This window comes from Plodia interpunctella, chromosome 14, assembly GCF_027563975.2.
Source record: "Plodia interpunctella isolate USDA-ARS_2022_Savannah chromosome 14, ilPloInte3.2, whole genome shotgun sequence".
Classification (NCBI taxonomy): Eukaryota; Metazoa; Arthropoda; class Insecta; order Lepidoptera; family Pyralidae; genus Plodia; species Plodia interpunctella.
In genome coordinates this window covers 9,470,731-9,493,983 of record NC_071307.1, presented here as the reverse complement: position 1 = coordinate 9,493,983, position 23,253 = coordinate 9,470,731, and the positions used below count along the sequence as shown (strand labels likewise).

The window sequence follows — 23,253 nt, the reverse complement described above, 5'->3', positions numbered from 1 at the left end:
ATACTATATTTTATAACAAATACATATATAGATAAACATCCAAGACCCGGGCCAACCAGAAAAAAAAGACTATTTTCCATCATGACCCGACCGGGGATCCAACCCGGGACTTCTCGGTTCAGTGGCAAGAACCTTACCACTGCGCCACCGAGATCGTCAAGCAACGATGCAGCAGTTTTTAGCAACATTTGTTTTTCCAATAGTTTATTTTGAATTACACAGTCAATACAGTTTCTTTAAAAAAAAGCCAATGAGATTTTAAGTCAAAGTCAATTTAATTTCAATATAAAGTAGGGCAATAATCGTGGACGTTCCCGTCAACCACCAGTGGAAATCAAACACACATTTTATAATAACCAATTCGATTTTATTCAGTTAAAATATGAAATAACTTACGTGTACAGTAAAAATAAGTTTTTAGATAGTCATCAAGTGTAACTCAGTTATGTATACTAGAATTCGCAGACAGAGACGTCCGCTACACCTTATCTTGCCTTCAAGTGTACTAAAATACATTCTACGATTACATTATTGTAATTTGTATTAGGTACATTAACATATGGACAATTTGGACGTACAGTTGTGATTTATATTCACTATAGTGATCAAATGAAATTCCTAAGGTTAAATGTTCTATATTCTTCACTTTCGTTCCATTTAGTCTATGGTATTAATATTTACAAACCTTACATCTAAGTTTTGTATAGGTACTCCTAAAGGTTTTACATTACCTTTGTCAGTATAAATAGTTGAATTTGATTTAGATTTTTTATGATAGTTTTCGAAAGCTTGTTCGAGGTATTTTTTAACTTGCAACATTAAGACATGCGCATAGGCGGGAAATATCTTGTTATTCATAAAAAAGTTAAAAATACTGTAAGCTAAAATATGTTTTGTCTCTTTCTGTAGCAAATATTGCAGATACAGTGAATAAACATTATATATAAGATTTAGTATGGTTCAACTGTTTTATGAATAGTTTTAGGCATCACGTTTTCTAATCTCATACAAAGAGGGACTATTGCCTGGGTTTAAAATTGAGTCCAAAAAACAAATATTTCCCTGTACGCATGTCATGTCATAACTTTTTTATGCACGGCTAAATTTGGCTTGGTTATGACAATGACCAAAAATAAGACAACACAGTAATTATAACTTGTTTTCATACATTTCATCTTCATCGAGACTATAACACATTGGAACAAAAGTAAAGGAACATTTGTATGAGGACAGATCAGGCATCAAGAATCGATGTCGTCAGATTTCCACACTGATATGTCTAGAGCGAAATAAACCTTGCCCGACTACGAAGGAAGTAGAAAGTATTATGTATTATTCATCACTATATGCTTAGCAATCACTGCGCTCACACTAGATATCACTGGCCGCGTATTTACATAGACAACCGTTTCCATTTAAACTTTGGAACATTCCATTTTCGAAGTTCTTTGCAACGCAAAGAACGCAAAATTTTGCGTTTTGTTTTCATACTTACTTACAAAGTCATACTTACTTTTCTGATGTTTTATAGTATTATCAAGATGTCATTAACTATATTATCTTATTAGCGTTATCAATTATGGGCGCAGCGAAAACTATTTTATCTAATTATTATTGCTTCATTTATCAACATCGATACAAAACGCCGTGAGAACATCACAATCCAACCTCCGTCCGTTATACCTAGTATATTGTGCTATTTGCCGAAACCCGATACAGTACCGTTCATTATCTTATTATATCACCTAGTGAGGTTTCAAACAATAACCTACTACCTCACACGTAAGCTGTTGTTAAGAAATGCTGGTATTTCTGTTATTATGTGAAATTATTGTTTATTCGCATTGAGTGACCTTTTATTTGTAATACTGCTATATATCGAGAAGTTTTTTTTTCGTTCAAATGCAGTTTATAGCATCAATTTTCGTGGATGTTCCATGTGTGTGAGCGGAATAGCTAAAATCGATCGATAAATTTAACACACCTATGCCCTATTTCTTGTCTTATAAAAACATTATACAGTTGCGACCCGTATTATTGTCACAAGCTTACGGAAATATATAGCGCTTTTCCGAATTTCATAAGGATTTTAATACATTAGTATCACAATTAGGACATGTCAAAATCGTAAAGAAAAAAATCCAAACACATTCAATAAAAAAACGGCAGTATTTGAACGTGGTTTTAGACAACAGTTTGAAGTTAACAAAATGCATTTTTTATTTTAATCATTTTTTATGACTTTACACATAACCAGCAACGTGTGAGGCAACTATAAGAAACTACTTAGGTAGAAATGTCCTTATGCTATTCTCTTACAGTCAATATATCAACAATGTCTAAGAGTCTACCTACGGATATCTATCAACATCACGAAATCACTGACTTGGTGGCTAACGAAAGTATAATACACATCGAAGTCACGAGTCTCGCACGATTGCAAATTTTACGCCAAGAAATTCGAAAACGCTTCAGTAGACACTTGTGTTGGTGAATTGATATTACACTTTATTACAATTTACACAAAGTTCATTCTTCAATCTATCTTGTTAATACACTCTGTTTTGACACTTATTATCAATAAACACAAGGTCGAATCTTCAATGATCTACTCTTCGACGTACGAACTTAAGCGACAATTTTCTATGGCAATGTTGATGGCATCATGTCATTCGAAAATTCGTTAGAAAAATTGGCATTGTATATCTAAATTTGCAATTGTGTTCGTCCACATAAACTATCAACAATACATTAAATTAAATTACACAAAACAATTCGGACAACACATATTAATAAGCTCAACTTTTTATTATCATGCGTAATAACATTATTATCAGTGTTTGAAATAAAAGACGAAAGAATATATGTATCGTGAATGTGAATGGATCTTATAAATTCATATACAAAAATATCCAAACATATGAAAGTCAGTCCTTAAGCTGTAATCACCTTGTTGATTCGCAAAGGCACTCCTCATGCAAACAAAACGTGGAAACGAATCAGGGAGCGATTAATGTCGAGCTTACTCAAACAGCGTTCGTGTCAGACAAATAAAACTATTTATCTTGTCATCTCGTGCCATTGCAGAAACGATTTAAAGATTTTAATAATGCACTTTAACTCGCGTCTTTTCAATTATCAAATTCTTTGTCCAAAATGATTACCTCTTTCTTAGTGTTTCGTCAGACGAAAGAGATAGAAATAATATTGTACAAACAATTTGTTATCTCTCTCGCTCTGTCAAAGCGAGGTGAAGATGTAATTCGGAAATATATCTGTCTCGCTCTTACAAAATTACATGTATCAAAACACGATGATGTTTTATTACAATATCGTTTCTACAACACCACACCACTTACACTATTTATCATTAGAAACAGGAACAAACTACAAGAAACGGATTGCCAAATCATACAAACTCGATTACTTAAATGGAGTACAAATTTACGTTTCGTCTACGCTATGATTATAATATTAAGCTGCCTAATTCTGATACATTCACTCACTTTACACGTGATAATGAACGAACTTTGCACTGATCCGAATATTGCACATAACATTTTCCGGGTTAGATATATGTACATCATAGTTAATCGTCATATAATGTGAAGCTTCGCCGCCGAACCACTGGTCTGTGGCTGACTGCAGTGTTCACACTGCAGTAGACGATTATATCTCGGCGGTCAGCTCGGTTGAAGCCTGTAACCGAATATATTTTATATAAAAAAAAATTATGTTAACATTTTAAATCGATATATGTAAAGGTCCCAAGTGAGAACCTTGAGGTATATATACCCAATAAAAAAATTCTGCCATTTATTTACTCGTACTAAAATAATGTCAGGAAATGAATGTAGTAAATATCTGATATAAAAACAGTAAGGAAAGATTTTGCTATATTTATTCTGATTAATTATAATTATTAAATGTTGATTTCATAACTGCTTGTTATCATCAAAAATAGTATTACAATTATTTTTTGGTGACGGTATCTTCGTGTATTAGAGATTTTATAAATTACACCTGTAACTACATAATATGTGTACTTTGCGCCTCGTGCTAGATAAGTACAGTTTTGTAATAATTATAGCACAATCACGACTTTATATTCCGTTACAATTACAACAGAAGAATTATTTGGGACACACTTTTTAACGACTATATTAATTTATATATTTAGGTCTTAAAAATAGATAAATAGGTTTGAAATAGCTCGGTACCTATGTGGTGAGCGCGGGGTGCGCGAGGTCGGGCGGCGGCGGCGGCAGCGCGGCGGACGGCGGCGCCGCGTACTCCACCACCTCCTGGTAGATCAGCTGCTTCCACTGCTCCACCGTGTGCTCGCGCTCGTCCACCGAGTGGTCGTACGACGCGGGCGCCGGCTGCGGACATCTGTATCGTTGGGACGCGTTTCTGGGGCGCGACATGACCGGACACGTCTCATTTCATATCCTCCCGTGGATGTCGGACGAGGCGAGTATCGTTCTCAAAGAGAATCATTTTAAAATCACAGTCGAATCTTAACAGATCAGAATCAAATTTTAGTCCCGTTGCCTATTTCGAGATTGATTTTTACACAGATCCCAGTTTTCGTCCCAGCAAAGTCCCAAATGAGAGACAGATAGACAGATATAGAGAGAGAAAACCTCACCGCATTGACCTCCCCCTCGTCGTACCAGACGTTGATGTAGGAGTGCAGCAGCGCCTCGTCCACGGAAATGCGGCGCTCGGGGTCGATGACCAGCATCCGCGACAGCAGGTCGCGCGCCTGCGACGCCTGCGCACGAAATCATTCAATTGGCTTACTTTTTTATCCTAACAAGCAAGTTCAAATAATGCCAATTCACTCTTGCCTTGAAGATCCCTAAATTATAGTGTTCGGGAAATATCGATACGGGAAGAGAATTCTAGACTACAGCAGTTCGCAGTAGAAAAAGGTTCTTTCGACTAATCTAATCAGAATCTAGACAGAAAAAACTATGGACGACCAACTGACCGAGGTGACGAGATTTATTTTATAATATGGAGTAATGATGAAATTTTTGAAAATCGTACAAAATTCCATCCGGTGAATTTTGAATTAATCGCGTTCATACAAACGGACGTGGGAGATTTATTTTTATACTATGTAAGGATGAAATTATCGGTGAAAATCATACAAAAACCCTAGTGGTAGTTTTGGAATTTATCTCGTTCATACAGACAGGAATAAGTGACAGGAGTTCTTTTTATATTATATAAGTATACATATTTATATTATTTTTATAATACATATTTTAAATTTATTCTTTTTATAATATATACATATTATAAAAAGAACTATTCAAGGGGTACTTGAAATAAAATCTGATACCAGTGTCAGCAACAAAACACTCGAAATATGAGAATATGTGGTGTGGTGTGGTGTGGTGTGGTGTGGTGTGGTGTGGTGTGGTGTGGTGTGGTGTGGTGTGGTGTGGTGTGGTGTGGTGTGGTGTGGTGTGGTGTGGTGTGGTGTGGTGTGGTGTGGTGTGGTGTGGTGTGGTGTGGTGTGGTGTGGTGTGGTGTGGTGTGGTGTGGTGTGGTGTGGTGTGGTGTGGTGTGGTGTGGTGTGGTGTGGTGTGGTGTGGTGTGGTGTGGTGTGGTGTGGTGTGGTGTGGTGTGGTGTGGTGTGGTGTGGTGTGGTGTGGTGTGGTGTGGTGTGGTGTGGTGTGGTGTGGTGTGGTGTGGTGTGGTGTGGTGTGGTGTGGTGTGGTGTGGTGTGGTGTGGTGTGGTGTGGTGTGGTGTGGTGTGGTGTGGTGTGGTGTGGTGTGGTGTGGTGTGGTGTGGTGTGGTGTGGTGTGGTGTGGTGTGGTGTGGTGTGGTGTGGTGTGGTGTGGTGTGGTGTGGTGTGGTGTGGTGTGGTGTGGTGTGGTGTGGTGTGGTGTGGTGTGGTGTGGTGTGGTGTGGTGTGGTGTGGTGTGGTGTGGTGTGGTGTGGTGTGGTGTGGTGTGGTGTGGTGTGGTGTGGTGTGGTGTGGTGTGGTGTGGTGTGGTGTGGTGTGGTGTGGTGTGGTGTGGTGTGGTGTGGTGTGGTGTGGTGTGGTGTGGTGTGGTGTGGTGTGGTGTGGTGTGGTGTGGTGTGGTGTGGTGTGGTGTGGTGTGGTGTGGTGTGGTGTGGTGTGGTGTGGTGTGGTGTGGTGTGGTGTGGTGTGGTGTGGTGTGGTGTGGTGTGGTGTGGTGTGGTGTGGTGTGGTGTGGTGTGGTGTGGTGTGGTGTGGTGTGGTGTGGTGTGGTGTGGTGTGGTGTGGTGTGGTGTGGTGTGGTGTGGTGTGGTGTGGTGTGGTGTGGTGTGGTGTGGTGTGGTGTGGTGTGGTGTGGTGTGGTGTGGTGTGGTGTGGTGTGGTGTGGTGTGGTGTGGTGTGGTGTGGTGTGGTGTGGTGTGGTGTGGTGTGGTGTGGTGTGGTGTGGTGTGGTGTGGTGTGGTGTGGTGTGGTGTGGTGTGGTGTGGTGTGGTGTGGTGTGGTGTGGTGTGGTGTGGTGTGGTGTGGTGTGGTGTGGTGTGGTGTGGTGTGGTGTGGTGTGGTGTGGTGTGGTGTGGTGTGGTGTGGTGTGGTGTGGTGTGGTGTGGTGTGGTGTGGTGTGGTGTGGTGTGGTGTGGTGTGGTGTGGTGTGGTGTGGTGTGGTGTGGTGTGGTGTGGTGTGGTGTGGTGTGGTGTGGTGTGGTGTGGTGTGGTGTGGTGTGGTGTGGTGTGGTGTGGTGTGGTGTGGTGTGGTGTGGTGTGGTGTGGTGTGGTGTGGTGTGGTGCGGTGTGGTGTGGTGTGGTGTGGCTGACCTTGAGCCGGTTGTGGTCGTTGCTGTCGCTGGGGAACAGCAGGTCGGGGAACAGCCGCTCGAAGGAGTACCCCGCGTAGCGCGGCCGGTTCTCCACGTAGTTGCGCACGGTGGGCTGCAGCCGCGCCATGAACGCCGCCGACGGCGTGCCCAGTTGCTCTGCGACAAATTACGAAGATATATTGAGATCAAGCGTCTACTCGTGAAGGGAGTTTCTCATATATTTTTGTGTGATCAATTTAAGTTTTACATCTATTTTTTTATCAGTATTCGGATCACAATCGTTACATGATTTTGTATACTTTTTGTCTATGTACTTTGTTATATTCATCATATTCGTATTCCTCATGGCTGAGGGTAGTGGTCATTACGTGGAATTAAACACACACAACAACTGGCATTAGTGATGAAGTGGTTTGCCATTTCCCTGTCCATTTCACACACAAGTTAATAATCAACCAGTGTGCAGGTTTCCTCACGATGTTTTCCTTCACCGGAAGCAAGTGGTGGTCGATTTATAACTACAATACACAAACGTAGGTATATAAACTCTTGTAGCACGAGTAGGAAACCTGGGACGTTTCGACCCACAGGAGTCTTAACCATTACACCACCACCGCTTCGTTATACTAATAGAATAAAAAATATGTAAGAAACAATAATGGGAAGCCTAGCCTACTTCTTCCCGCCAGACAGGTGTTGCTGGCTGCGACGTTACCACGTCGGAGGTTGTATATATGCTTCCAATCGTAAACGCACTGCCTGCGCGTTCTAAGCTTGTTTGTTTATCTCATGAGTCGACAATAGCGCCATCTGTCCGTAGAGTAGTGAATCATCTATGTGATTTGTATAGCGTCTGTCGGCGTTGTGCCGCCACAATATCATTGCGTCACATGATTTTATGGTTATGTACACTGTGTACTTTTATTTTTATTGATTTTACCTTTATTTCAAACTATGTGTTGTGTGTCTTTTTATATGAATAAATGTGTTATCTAGCCTATACAGTACTGACCTATGATCTTGTTCCACTGGTCGATATGGTCGGTGCCGGGGAACAGCACGCCGCCGCGGATCATCTCGCCCATGATGCAGCCCACGGACCAGATGTCCACGTTCTCGGTGTAGCCCATACCCAAGATCACCTGGGGGAACATTAACACTTCTATTTGGTAGACCAAGATTTATTTAAAGCCTCCGGCAGTTTTAATGAGATTTGTCCGGTTGTTTGAAGGCCTGATTCGAAGGATTCTGAAGTTGTTGAAGCGAGGAAGCTAAAGGCTAAACAGCCGCCAGCGTTTACAATGCAGTCAGGGTTGCCACAAAATATTATAATATTTAATTTTTTTTATTTTTATTTTTTTACTTACAACTGCTATCACATGTTTACACATAATGCTATAATGTAGATTTATATTTAATTATATTTTTTACACATAACATGATATATTTTTACACATAAATAAAGCGACCTTTGTAAACTCCCTTAATGAGCACAGGAATATATCCACTCACTCATGCACCATATTAATGACGTAAATTATACGCGTGACTGACATTTTGCATGAACAAGCTGATTCGTTATTAGTATTAATTTATTTTATTTTACAAAAGCGACAGCCCTTAAGGCTCCCAACAGGAAAACTCTTATACGGACTCCCCGCACCTTTCAGCTCCCTATTGATCACCCTGCGTGGCAGCGTTTGATATTAAGTAAATAGGTTGGTTGTCTGTGGCGCTCTGTCTCTCTCATGAGAAATAATATCGGTTGCTACGTCAGCTGTTAATCGTAATCGTCGGATCTTCGCTCTTTTGTGTCGTTCGAGCATGTCATGTAAAAGATCGACCTCAGTGGCGCAGTGGTAAAGTGCTTGCCACTGAACCGAGCGGTCCCGGGTTCGATCCCCGGTCGGGTCATGATGGAAAATGGTCTTTTTCTGATTGGCCCGGGTCTTGGATGTTTATCTAAATATGTATTTGTTATAAAATATAGTATCGTTGAGTTAGTATCCCACAACACAAGACTCGAACTTACTTTGAGGCTAGCTCAATCTGTGTGATTTGTCCTAATATATATATTTATTTAAAGGACAGTTTTTATGATGGACCAGCTTTCGCCCGCGGCATCGCACGCGTAAAACAGTTAATTTTCCGAGATGAAGGGTAACCCTAGGTCCTTATCCATAGTTCAAACTATATGTTTGCAAAATTTCAAGAAGATCGGTTGAGTAGATAAAACGTGAAGAGTTAACAAAATTATTTTCGCATTTGTAATATAAGTTGGGTTCTTTGCAGCTATCATATTTTGAGACCTGTACATCAATTTTTAGTCTGCGCCGTTCGTTTAATCTGTGCATGACGATGAATCTGAGCCGGACAGAGATGCAAGACTGACCTCCGGCGCGCGGTAGTAGCGCGTGACGACGTACGGCGTCATCATGAAGGTGGTGCCGGCCGTGCGCGCCAGACCGAAGTCCAGGATCTTCAGCGTGCAATCGCTCTTCACCACTATGTTGGACGGCTTCAGATCCTATCGACGAATAATTTAAGCATTTTGAGTTTGCGTAAAAGCGGGTCCGCTGCCTAACGTTTTGAACAGGACATTGTTGAAAAAAATAATTTTATCATCGTAAAACACGTCGTTCGGCCACGGGACTTCAAAATAACAATAAAATGATATATATATGATATATATATATATATATATATATATATGGCCCTTCTGGCCACTATATATAGGGACCAACACTGTTTGAATGAGTTTCCTTCGGCATTTCTTCTCAGCAGTGGTCGTTCCTAAATGCCAGTAGTTTGTAGCTTGTGAGAAATAACTATTTAATATAAAAAATGACGTGAAAAATTGCCTGTGGAGGTCTAATTTCTGAATAAATGAATTTGAATTTTATTTGTTTTAATAGCAGTCAGCATTCCTGAGGAAGGTTTAGGTGTATGATTTAATAAGGTTTTACTCGAGCGAAGCTGGGATGAGCCGCTAGTTATCATTAACTTGAAGGCCACGTGTAAACAAAGTTACCCTGTGAATAATTCCGGCGAGATGCAAATGCTTAATGCCGCACAGCATCTGGTAGAGCAGGTAGCTCATCCGCTCGTGGTCGAGATCCATCTGGATCACCTGGCAGAGGTTCGCGTCCATCAGCTCCATTACCAGGTACACGTCCTGGAACTCTTCGAGGCTGCGTTGAGGCGTGAACGCGTTTAGGAGGCCGATTATCTGGAAATTTAAGTATATTAATGTCATGGTCAAATCCGTAGACAAGGATGCTATATCATTTTTCGTTGTTAGCAATAACAACACTTTAGTTTTGTCTATGACGTTTGTCATTGGTTATGTTTCCCGCGCTCCCTCTCTCTCTCTCTCTCTGCCTCGGGTCGTTGTATGGAAATCTCCCATCTCATTTGAGTACGCTCGCTCGTCTTCTTTAGTTTTCTCTGTGTTTTAGTTTCGCTCAGATCCCATTTTCTTCACTACCTTCAAGACAATTTGGCTAGCTTTGATTGCAAAAACATAGACGAAGTTGATTGAAATTTCATACACATATAGTTCAGAGTAAGGAGATTTAAAAAATAATATGCAAAGTATATTGTTTAAAAATGTACATTTCAATAAGTCACATCAAAATTGTGAACCTATTAAAGATACAGAAACAAATTAGGAATACGAAGAAACGAATTATCATATCTACAAAGTTACAAGGTTTTCCAAATTTACATTCAATCACTATTCAAAGCGTTGAACATAAAATATTTTCTTCGAAACGATTGGAATATAAAAGAACTCTGCACTACTTGTATCTAGCTAACTTAACAGACTATTGACGTGGGTCGGGATATCGAATTACTAGATTCATATCCAATCGCTAGAGATGATCTCACACAGAGCAGTCGCTTTGCGTGACAACTCTAGTGCTCAAATCGGGATGTGACAAGTTTCTTAAATGACAATTTAAGGGCATACACATACTAATGCCATAATCACACTTTTATCAATTTCTTCAATTTTTGTAGCGAAAACTAGATTCACATTAAACGTTCTACCGGTTGCTGTGTCGCACATGACCCAGCAAGCGAACACTTACGTTCTTGTGGTTGACCAGCTTCATGAGTTTGAACTCGCGGTAGGCTCGCTTGGCGTGCGTCACGTTCTGGAACGGCCTCGACAGCTTCTTGATGGCCACATTCTGCTGCGTCACTGTGTCGTATGCGGCACTGTAAAATGTATATATTCCTATTAAATTGTGTATATTTTTTGCTAATATGTTAGTGAATGAAATTTCAGCGTTGCTACTTAGTTTTACATTTAGATAGGTTGAGCTATACGACGGGCTTAATGGTGGAAATTGCTTTATTCATAACTAGCTTTCGCCTGCGGCCACGGCTATTTCCCACAGGAGCAGTTATTTTTCTTGTTGGATGAAAGTTATACCCTATGTCCCTCTGCACAGATCAAACTGAACGTATGCAAAATTTCAAGAAGGTTTGTTGGGATCGGCATTTTAATATAGAATAATGTGACATTATTATGTATATCATCGATAATCAATAAAGGTTATAGATATTTGACAACGTGGGTTTACTATGCGAAAATCCTTTATATCACATATGCGGAAACCATAAATGTTTATCCCCTCAACCATTTTCAGTTAACACCAACACACAATCATATTTGTCCACATAACGAGCGCATTCTCATAACAAATGCATGCGACCTGCTTGAATGCAATTTTTAATTATGCTATTATGAGCCGGTAATCTGAATAAAATTAATTTCATATAATGAGGTTGTGCTCCGACGCAGTGCCACACAAACGTGAATTTTGATCGTTACTGATTATTTTGAAATTTTATTTTAACAAAACAATAATAAATCGTATTGTGGTTATTTCTATTCAAGTCAACTTTTGATAATGCATGATTTCACGCAATGCACACTGAACACTGGTTGACAGTTTAGTTCAATGTGTTTATGTAGATGATAGTCCCACTGGCAGATAGTCGTAAAGTCATGTCGGATGCCTTTAGGTGACTGGGATAAAATCTGATACAGTATTAGCTATAACACACTCGATAACAAAGAAGGAAGATTTCACCAAAAAAGTAATTACAGATGAAAAGCTAAAAAAAAGAATTCAGTTAAATACACCGACTACAATCTTAAACATACCTATATAAAGTAATCTGCGTTGAAAGCATAATTTATTAGAAATGTGAAACTTGTAAATTTAACATGGTAAAGTTTTGTTCTCATTTCCTGAACTATTTTAACTAACAAGTGAAGGTTGCTCGCCAGGAAGCCGAGTGTTTGGCGCTTTCACGACTTCACAATATTAACAGATTAATTCCATTTCGCCTAAATGTAATTAAGACAGGCGCCTTTGTATCGTTAGATCCAGTCAGGGACGGGTCGCCATGTACTGTCCAGTAAATTTGCACCCGAATTTTTGGAAAAAATTCTAGAAAATGTTGGGAGTAAAAACATCTTACCCAAGAGCCAGCGTCTATTGTTTTAGTTTTAAGTTATACATACTCTTCATCATGTACTTGATCATTTATTTCCTTGAAATATAGTATCACGTTTACATCCAGGGCTAGACAGAGCCAGAGGTCGGGAAACCAGACGACTGCGTTTAGAGAGATAACGTGGATAGATCGATATATTTTATATAGATTATATATGAAAATGATGAACAAAGTCGTGTAACTTCTTAAATCGTTTTTCCTTTTGTTTAATTTGTATTATTCCGTTTTTCTTTTGTGAAATGTTGTATTTTGAAACAACACATTATGCAGATTAACTGATTGTCATAATTAAGAATAATGCCATAAACATCAAATGATTATTATCTATTTTGTAAGGTGCCGAATCTTTATTTTGTCACACAGAATATTTGTATTCTTCACAGTGACACGAAAGAAACACTTTTCTTTCTTCGCTATATGCTATTAATGAAATTAAATCTGGCAATCCTATTCGGAAGCAAAGTAACAAGACGTTAATAGATAAAACCTCTTGAAGACTACTTCAGAACACTCTGTCTGTGGAATCTGTTGGGAATTTGGAAGTTTTAATTCGCTTCATATTAGATGAGGTGAAGCCGAGCGGCCGACATGACTCTCTCGATTATTTAATTTGGACTTTGTAAAAGTACTAATAATTTAGTCGACGTTAGGGGTATAGAAAAACATTAACTTGCGAGAGAAATATGACTTTCTCATTAATACAAACACAAAAAAAAACATGTCTATCCTTAATCTCGATATGTCTATCCCTTAATCTGTACTTGCTAATACGTAATCCTTATGGGCAAGACCGACTCGTATTTGGTCACTTGTGTTAATAGGAAAAATTCCATTACGTTGAATTAAAATGGTGCAACCACCTTTTTGCCAATAACAAGCATTAAAATGGGAAAAAGATGGTTCTTTTTGCCAATAAATATCAAATTGACGAAAGTTCACATTAGATTAGTTTCATTTCGCGTCCATGTAAATTACTTTTTGGATGACATCGCAGCGCGAATCTCTGACATTAAATATTGCATTGCTGAGCGAATATTTCGGGACATTTTGGGTCGACAACGATACACTTTCATTGTAAATTGTAACGCATGCGGTGTGACAGTTTAGATTGCATTTTACATATCTATGTAAAATGCAATCTAAATTTAAGGAATATTTAAGTGGAGTGGGAACGCGTGAATGAATGAATGAATTAGATAAATCACAAGTGACTACGCGCGTGTTCCCGACTCCACTTAAATCATTTATTCAGAAATTAGAACTGCACAGGCACTTTTCCACGTCATATTCTAAATTAAATGATCATTACCAAAACTACAAACTCGACTAGAGACAGCATCACTTGTTTAATATTTTACGGGGTAAACCAAAGACAAAAGTTGCCGCGTTGTATGGCGAATTTCACGTTTGCGTCATGTTCAACGTTTGCTTTTGTTACAATATAATTTTGTAATATTTCATCTACATTTCAGATTTATACTATGCTATAAAAAAAGAGTAAGACTCACCATACAATTCCCTGGGCTCCCGATCCGATGGGTTTCAGGTTCTGGTAGCGCTTGAGGATGGTGAACCTTGTGTCGCCGACCTCAACGGTGTAGAAGTGGGGGTGGCGCGGCGGGGCCGACATGACGGTAGCTGGCGCCGCGTGGGGCATGGACCACCCCGACCTGGAGACGAAGTCACAACATATCTATAACATATACCTACTATGACGAGTTCGCGGATGGATGGAATTATATCATATTTTATTATCGAGACCACACGTAGTGAGACGCAGTCAACCAATAACAGTGCAGCATTGTCACGCTACGAGAACCACACCGCAAGTAATGGGTTGGTTGCGTCTCACTGCGAATAAATTCGATAGTGAGAATGTATTGCAAAAAAAAAACCCTAAACCTTGTGCTGTATAAAACATTCTATGATGGTGTAGAATAGGGCATATTACGCAAAGCTGGCAGATGGTGCTACTGATACAACTTAGGTACACAAACATTGTCAATGGGGGCAAAAAGCGCCAATTTTCAATATTATTGCAGATTTACGACCTTCTACGCAATCGTGGTGAGAGTTTAAAGGAAAAAGGAAGCATTTAGTGGATTATGTTATATATTAGGTTATGTTCTGCATTATTTGGTCAATTGTGGTCATAAACTGTTATAAACTTGATTTTGACCCAGGCTCATGAACCATATCTATTCTAAATTTCATTTTAATCGAGCCCGGAGTTTAGCAATGAAATCATGACAGACAGACAGACCCATTTATAATATTAGTAGTATGTATTATTTTAAAAACAACGAACACGCTGCCAATTTGAATTTTTACCATCAAATAGGCAGCTGTATCCCGCGGTTCCGCGCTAGGCTAAAAGTACTTAACTCTAAATAAGTACCTAAGTAATATGGCACTCTCAAGCTTTCCAACTATTTCCAGACACAAAAGAGAACAAACACACTATTTCTATTAAAATATATTCCAAAGGGCAAATCACGTGTCGATTAATCTGGGATTATTTCTGTTTAGCAGGAGAAAATTGCTTCCAAGGACACGTCCACGGATACTATCGTTATTCGATATTATAACTTACTTCACAGAAATATCCTTGTAAAAGGTGTTTCTCTAGCCATATATCTCGCTCCGGGAGATTCGCGCTCTTCTCTCACAGGTTGCTCGGTCCAAACGTCAGCACCGCTGCGTCTGTCAACAACAGATTAAAAAAATATGTAAATACAATTTTGCATTTCAGTGGGGGCGCCACCTACGTTCTAAACAGGAAATCGTAGTAGCTCGGACATTAGTTCGCTTTTCTACCACACACCGACATTTGAAATAGATATTAAAACCTACGTTTGCAAAAACATCTCTCGAAAATGCTTCAGTGGAGCATAAGGAAAAAATGTATTCAGAATAAATTTAGTCTCCGCCAGGCGATAAAAAGTAGACAATACTTTTTTTACATGATTCTGCATAATTTCGTTGTTATTTTTTGGCTTCTTTTTCCTTATAAAACGTAGACAAAGAAAATTTTAGACGTCGTCATATGTTTCGTTAAAATCATAAAAGAAAGAGAAACGCTTATTAGGAATACACGAGAACAAACGGGACAGGGCGTCAATACATCTTTTCTCTCACATCGTGTGCGCGGTATTAAAACGCTTATACATTGTGCTATACAATTTCCAGCCAATCTCATAAATATTTTATTTGGAACATACAAAAAATTAATCATTATTATGGCTAAGATTGTTATTATATTGCATAGTATTAAAGTGCCTAGGATTATTGCTACAACGAAAGTATCTTATGTAAAGTAGCATCACGGTACCGTCTTCGTAATATAAAAAAAAAACAAGTTTACGACCCTTAAAACGGTTTAAAGGAAAGCCTTTAATTGACTTTTTAGCATGGGAAAGTAATATTATAGTACATTTATTTCAATCTCCCTTCCCTCTCGTTAACTTCGAAAAATGGCTAAAACGGTAAAAAAAATACAATAGTCTCATTCAATAACAACCCCTATACGTAATGCAATAAAGATTATAATTCAAACTGTAAAATAACTGGGAGTGGCAGAGTTAGGTTTCGACTTTCGACAAATAACCAATTCTAATTTAAATGTAGAAACTTTATAAGCTCTAGGGCTAAAGTCATCTGTACCCACTTAGTTTAAATCCTACTTAAATTTTACTGAAAACTTGAAGACTAGACTCCATTTCAGACGCGAAATGGATAGAAGACAAGATAGATTTTTAAAAGAAAATTCTCCAGCTTAAAGTTAAGCATTTAGGGGGAAGTGAAATAAAGTTCTTACTTTAACAGCGACGCCAAGTAATTTTTGACAGAAACCTGGACACTTAGGTTTACTTACAGAAAGGTGAATAATATGGGTTTACCCAAGATACAAAATAATAAAATTACTTTGAATAATGTTGGCGATGTATATACATTTTGAAACAAAGTTATTTTTTTACAAAAACATCATTTTCTACTTTAGCGTCAGGGACATCTTGTATTTAACAATTAACTGTGCAAAAATCTACTAGTCACGGTGAAAATATCAAACTTTTCAGGTGCATTAATATAGTATCATCAACCATTACACGAGCTGCACTCATTCACTCCACTCAGACAGACAGGGGAACTGTAAGCTGCAATTAATTTAATTTGATTCAGACACAGGCTCAGTTTCAAGATGGCCGCCTCTCCACTACTCCGGCGCTTTGTGTTCAAGTATTTGCGTTACGTCGCTTACTATCGAGATTTGATGTTTGTTTTAATTAAATTGAAGCGGTGGTGGTGTAATGGTTAAGACGCCCGCATTTTGATCGAAAGATCTTAGGTTCGTATCCTACTCGTGCTGTATGAGTTTGTATACCAATCTGACTCATATATATCACCGCTTGCTTCCGATGAAGGAAAACATCGTGAGGAAACCTGCACACTGGTTGACAGTTTAGTTCCCTGTTGTGTATGCGACTACCTGCCACTAGATGGAGGTAAGTAGTCGTAAAAGTCATGTCAGATGCCTTTAGGCGACATGAAAAAATCTGACACCAGCGTTAGCAATAACACACTCATTATGGTCAAATTGAGAAACTGCTATCTGGTTTTAGAAAAGCACGATCTGTACATTCATTCGTTCATTACATAATCAAATCATTTATTCAAAAATTTGGCCTTCACAGGCACTTTTTCACGTCATATTCTAAATTAAATGATGATGAAGCTACAAACTACTAGCATTTCGGAATGACCACTGCTGAAATGCCGAAAGAAAGTCATTCAAACAGTGTTTGTCCCTACTATGCCAGAGGACTTACCATTTTTTAAATATAAATTTATGTATAATTGATATATATAATTAACCATAAAATATCTTTTCATAGAAGATCGAGCTGACCAGTTCCCCCCAGCAGCACCCGTTCACGAGTTGACGCGTGAGTTGAGCGTGAGGGAACCTCCCGACACGATCCACGCCCCCCAAAATGAATGGATACCACAGTAATACGGTTATTGCTTGTGTATAAATTAAAACATTTTGTTCGCAATATTTAATCCACATGCGCAGGCCGTGACACTGAAAGTTTTATATAAAATTCTGAGTGATAAAAGTACTCGACCGTTGACAAGAATATTAGGCGAACAAGGCATAAAAAACCACAATTTGAGAGGCTACCGGTATTCTAGAGGGCCAGCCGATCGTAAAACTGTAGCGAAATCTTTTATTAAGGTTCATCCTTTAAGCGGACCTCGAGCTTCGAGACTTCACTTGCGTTACTGAGTGACTGACTGACTGACAGACAACGCACAGTCGAAACTACTGGGCGTAGAAAGCTGAAATTTGGTGTGTAGGTTCCTAGGACAGTGTAGGGGAGCAATAAGAAGGGATTTTCTGAAATTCCCACGGGAAACGGATTTTTGTTCACATACGAAGTTGTGGGCAAAATATAGTAAAGAATAAAACGATGAACACGCTCAAATATTAAAAGAATTGTCACAAATGTCGTTGCGTGTAAAATGTCAAAAACTACAGAGAGAACGTATTTCCAAGAGTAGCGAACGCAATCGAAGAACGTGTCAAGAAGCTAGACGCGCATAAAGAGCGTACTTGACACATAACGCCTTTGTGTTACTTCAGAAATCCTACCACGAAACTTATAAATACGTAGTAAGTTACTAACGTCCACATGCTGTCTCTTTTTCCCATATCGCGTAAGAAGAAAACGAGTGAACTGATGTATATAATAGTATAAGTAATGATGTGTTACGTATATTATGTTTCATGGTGTCTCAAAAATATAAATGACTAAAGATTAGAGTATAGCTTCATTTTTTATATTTCTTTAAATATTTGGACCTATTTAGTGTAGATGTTGGCAGCTAAAAAGCCAACAATAGCGTTCCCAAGTAGGGTAGACGTGAGACAGGCTGCCAGTAGTAAAATCACGCTGACGCCTTATTTATTTTAATCAATGTGAAAGAGGAACCTGAAAACATTACACTCCTATTTGAGGTTCGTGTAAAAACTTGAAACTTTAGTGCGCTAATGCGCCCCGACCTGGATCTCAACAGCGCGTGCTGTGTCAAGTGCGCCCAAGCCACGCTACAACAGTTTTCTGAAATATTAAAAATAAATTGGGAATATAGATTAAGCAACGAGCGCGTCTTGTGACAAACTACTCGAGGTATTTTAAATATAATGTCCTGTCCATCTACACTTATCTATACGGAATATATCTAAGAGGAAATGTCAACATTTCTAAGGTTCAGTTGTGATTTTAAAGCCTGTAATCTGTCAACCTCTATCTGCTGTCAAGATTATATATCCCTTAGTCGCCTTGTACAACATCATCAAAGGGATATGGAGTGGGCCTATTCTACGGTTGTACCACACGCCAAGGCAATTACATTTTAACTATTCGATCGTTAGTGCAACACAATAAAAAAAAAAATAAACAATCAGTATACCTACAGTAAAAGACAAGTTTTGGCCTTATCAGCTAGGTAATTTCTATATTTCTAGGTAATTTCATATTTGTTTAAGCTGGATGGAATCACTTGTAGTGATAATAAGAGACATCTAACAAGACCGCGTGCTTCCAACAAACACTTGACATTTATAGTCTGGTCGACACTGTTGAGAATTGACTTGAGACTGAGATTGTGAGCAGTTTGTAATTTTAGAAAATAATCGTGAAATTCAGTTCGTTTTCATTTTGTTTGTTATAAAACGATAAAGTACATGAATATAATGTATTAAGCATTATATTCCGATGAGTACACACAATAATTGTGTTGAAAATAAACCTAAACCAATGTCAAGTAAAACGTTTGTAAAGGTCAAAACAAAAATTACTTTATGCGGCGAGTTTATAGATTATTCAGTCGGTGGGACTGTACAAAACACGCCCGTATCGCCAAAGGTTACGGGTCATAAATGAAAATGTTGCGGGAATTTCCCCAAGTTGATTTTACAGGAGCGAAGCGAGAGAATAATTTTTATTCCTCATATTTATCATTGACGGAAAAACATTGGAAGATTTCTATAGAAAAATATACACACAAGAGTAATCACATCTTCAGATAACAGAATATTATGACATAAGCGTGCAGATGTTGATCATTACATACAAGACGGGATTTCCGCGGCAAAATTGAGCACCACAATATGGTCGATTTAAATCGTATCGAATTAATTAACATAGCAATTCTTACAACCTCATTAGGTTTTGAAGAACGTCACTGTTTTTCTCTTTCAGACAGCTGTGTACCAATGTCGTATTATAATGCACATAGTACGAATACAACTTTATATGCGAACGTGACCAAATATTTCACGATGAAATTCTGCAAAAATGACAATCAGCGTCAAGATCCCTCAATTGAGGTTACCACCATTCGGTCGGGTAGTTAACTCCCAACGGACCGTTTCACAGAGACAGAGCTGGATGAAGCAGACCACACGCCGCCTGAGGGAATCTACTGGGATCATTTATTCAAACGTCGGTCTTTAGACCTCGTACTGTATAAGTGTTGCGAGACTGCTACATTTGAAATGAAGTCATTACTACAATGGCAGAAGAATGTGTAAACGGGACGATGAAATAAATCAGTCTACAAAATCCAATCAATTATGGAGAGGGACGCGGCGTATGAACTTGTGCACAACTACCTTGAAAGTTGCACAGGGCGTAAGTGGAGATTATTTCGTTTTCTGGTCGAAAAGTGACGAAGCCATGGCGGAACCGCTTACCCCACTCGTCGGTCACTGCCCCGCGTATCGTCACACAACCTTACCAAAGATCAAGCTATCTGGCTAATAACACTGAATGTTATTGTAGCTTATTTGTAAATACAGCATTCATTCGAATTTTAGACATCAGACAAGAAATATTTTTGCAGCAAAAGAATCCATAGACACTAATATTATAAATGCGGCAGTGTGTCTGTCTGGCTGTATTGTTTACTTTAAAAAATCTTGAAAGTGCTGTAATGAGGGGTTAAAGTTTATACGAAAATAACACACATACATTTATTTCACCATATGCAGAGCTGAGGGGCAACAAAGCTAATAATAGTTTCACGTCATATTGAACGATCAAATGAACCTTATTCATACCGATAAAGTATCAAACACAATACATTCAAGACCTGTATTCACGAGTATGTAACCCCATTATCCTTGCGATAAACAAATGTTCATTATAAACAACGTTGCCACAATGATTACCCTTTGGAATACGTCCCGGGCATAATGCGGACATTTGGAGGGTTGCCAAGGAAGCTTCACATACATACATACATTACATACATACATTTAGAATAAACATTGATATATAGAAGGTTTCTCTTTGTGATAGTAGATGGGTACCTACAACATTCATTATGACGTCAAACAAATAAACATATCTTTAAGGTTCATTTTTTAAGGAAGCCCCCTTAAAAAGTGAACTTTAATAGGCATAGGACATAGGAACATCATTGGATGTCTAATATACTATAATATACCATACCGTATATATAGTACTAGCTATTGCCCGCGGCTTCGCCCGCGTGAGTTTCTCTGCGAAAGTGGGACACAAACTTTCACCCCCCCTTATAGTCTTTTGGGGGTTGATTTTTGAACGGGTGCCTTTAACTGTATGCATTGGTATGCATTGCAATTTCATCAACATCGGTCCAGTGATTTAGCCGTGAAAGCGAAACAGACAGACAAAGAGACATTTTATTATAGACAGACAAAGAGGCATTTATAATATTAAGTATGAAAGTATGGCTACATAATATAAGCACGTAAATCCATCAATTACTCGCTTTACCAGTAACTCTCAATCTGGCTTCTAATAAATTAAACCAGATATACGAATCGTCCACCAACTTCATAAATCTATTATAATTTTATTCATGGGAAATGTAAATTCTGGCTTCTGTTAGTTTGTCGGCTTCCCGCCGCATCGCGGTTGCTAACTGATATATTTTTAACTTATGAAAATTCAGCTCCTATAACGATTGCTAACTAGCATGACTGTTAAGTCGCCCCTCCGTACAATGTATCAAGTTTAAGTAGACAGCAGGTCCATCTGATGAGGATATAATTGATGTTGTACAGGTGTACTACCTTCTTGATGAAGATTCCTGACCTTTGTCAGGATCAGTGGCCATTTTATTATATTACTAGCGGCCCATATCGGCTTCGCTCGACTAAAACCATACTAATTTATTATAACCTAAACCTTTCTTAGGAATCACATTATCTATTTAAAAAACCCACGTAAAAATCCGTTGTGTAGTTTTAAAGATCTAAGCATACATAGAGACAGACAGAAGGAACCGATTTTGTTTTATATTATGTAGCGAAACTACTTATTGACCTAATTTTTATAGCCATTTATGCAACTTTATGTTTGGCTTAAGTTTAACTTATATAATATAGGCCGTGTGGCTCCGTCTTAGAATAGGACCACTCCATATTCTCCCGTGAATGTCGTACGAGCCGACTAAGGGACACATTCGGTAGGCTTGATAGACAACAATAGAATTCCCAATGGGGTCAGGTCAGGCTGTTGAAATCTAAAAAGATTTAAAAAAGCTAAAATTCCAAGGTTTGCAAGAAATCTTTGAATTTTTCAAGGTTTGGAATGCAAGCTAACACGCGAAGATACACATAAATGGGAGAGTAATCACCAGCTAATTTAAACTGAAAGCAATTAAGATTCATTATAAACACGAGCCGGCCCTAACAAGCGTTTGTCAGATTTGCGGGTAGATGTAAAATTCAGGACGCGGCCTGGCTCGGCTGCATCCTGCATTCATTTCCCTAGGCACAGCCAACAAATATACATTAGCTGACACCAGACTCACACATACTACTTTAGCGGAGAAAACTGGGTTAGGACTTTGTATACACATTTTGTAAATTCATGTATAAATGACGACCTCCGTGGCTTAATGGTCATCATGCCGGACTGCTACAGTGGAGGTCCCGGGTTCGAATCCCGGTCAGGTCAACATGAAAAATGATCTTTTTCAGATTGACCTGGGTCTTGGATGTTTATCTATATATGTATATGTTATAGAATATAGTATCGTTGAGTTAGTATCCCATAACACAAGTTTCGAACTTACTTTGGGGCTAACTCAATCTGTGTCATTTGTCCCTATTTATTTATTTATTTATAAATTAATAAATTAATAAAAATGTCTCGAAGAAATTGTAGTAGCTTCTTCTTTACTTGCGTACCGAATCTATCAATTTACATAAAGGTAGGTAATGCTATATTTATTTGTTTGATAATATATTATGTAAGCTATTATGTAATAGATTATGTCAGCTATTATATATTATCAAACAAATAAATATAATTTGATATTACTCTCACTATAATGAGACGAGAGTTATCAGCGCTGCACTGCACCGCGCAGTGGCTTTATGCTGAGCAAGCGGAGTATATTGGCAACCACTACCCTCGGTAATTTATAGGTTATCCATATGTGGATGATATGGATAACCTATAAATTACCGATTAAATACAAACTGCCACATAATTATTATGTCACAGTTTGCATTTATCAGATAAACTTATTTTCTCTAAATATTTGTTTACTTTTAAAAGGTGTTACTGTATAAGATTTGAATTTTGAAATTCATAAAAAAAGCTTCATAATCCTGTCTCACAAAGTGTTGGCACGATGGCGTGCTAAAGGTAAATTCAGTATTTCAATGGCGGCAGCTGTAAATAAGGTTACTTTATGAAAAAGGGCGGGTGATCCAATCACACGGCTGGCTCGGCAAAAACATCAAATTATTAGAAGCTTTCGGTAACATTGCGCGATTTTACTGAGTGCAATCAGGGCGGGATGGTAAGTAATTGCAAATGTAAAAGAAAATGTTTGGTGTTGAGGCTAAGTTTTCAGAA

At 38.5% G+C, this 23,253-nt stretch overlaps 1 protein-coding gene across 5 annotated transcripts in view; it reads right to left on the bottom strand.

Annotated features, from left to right (window-relative positions):
- Positions 1 to 345: 345 nt before the first annotated feature.
- The window catches only part of bsk (basket), a 100,837-nt gene continuing 77,929 nt past the window's right edge, over positions 346 to 23,253 (bottom strand). For all 5 annotated transcript variants that reach the window (XM_053754498.2, XM_053754500.2, XM_053754499.2 and 2 more), the window contains 10 exons: positions 14,925 to 15,034; positions 13,840 to 14,001; positions 10,891 to 11,020; positions 9,828 to 10,025; positions 9,189 to 9,323; positions 7,809 to 7,938; positions 6,795 to 6,952; positions 4,652 to 4,777; positions 4,221 to 4,382; positions 346 to 3,699 (listed from right to left, as the gene is read on the bottom strand). In XM_053754498.2, the coding sequence (XP_053610473.1) occupies positions 4,221 to 4,382; positions 4,652 to 4,777; positions 6,795 to 6,952; positions 7,809 to 7,938; positions 9,189 to 9,323; positions 9,828 to 10,025; positions 10,891 to 11,020; positions 13,840 to 13,988 (1,188 nt within the window). In that variant the 5' untranslated portion in view covers positions 13,989 to 14,001; positions 14,925 to 15,034 and the 3' untranslated portion in view covers positions 346 to 3,699. The remainder of the gene's footprint in view (positions 3,700 to 4,220; positions 4,383 to 4,651; positions 4,778 to 6,794; positions 6,953 to 7,808; positions 7,939 to 9,188; positions 9,324 to 9,827; positions 10,026 to 10,890; positions 11,021 to 13,839; positions 14,002 to 14,924; positions 15,035 to 23,253) is intronic.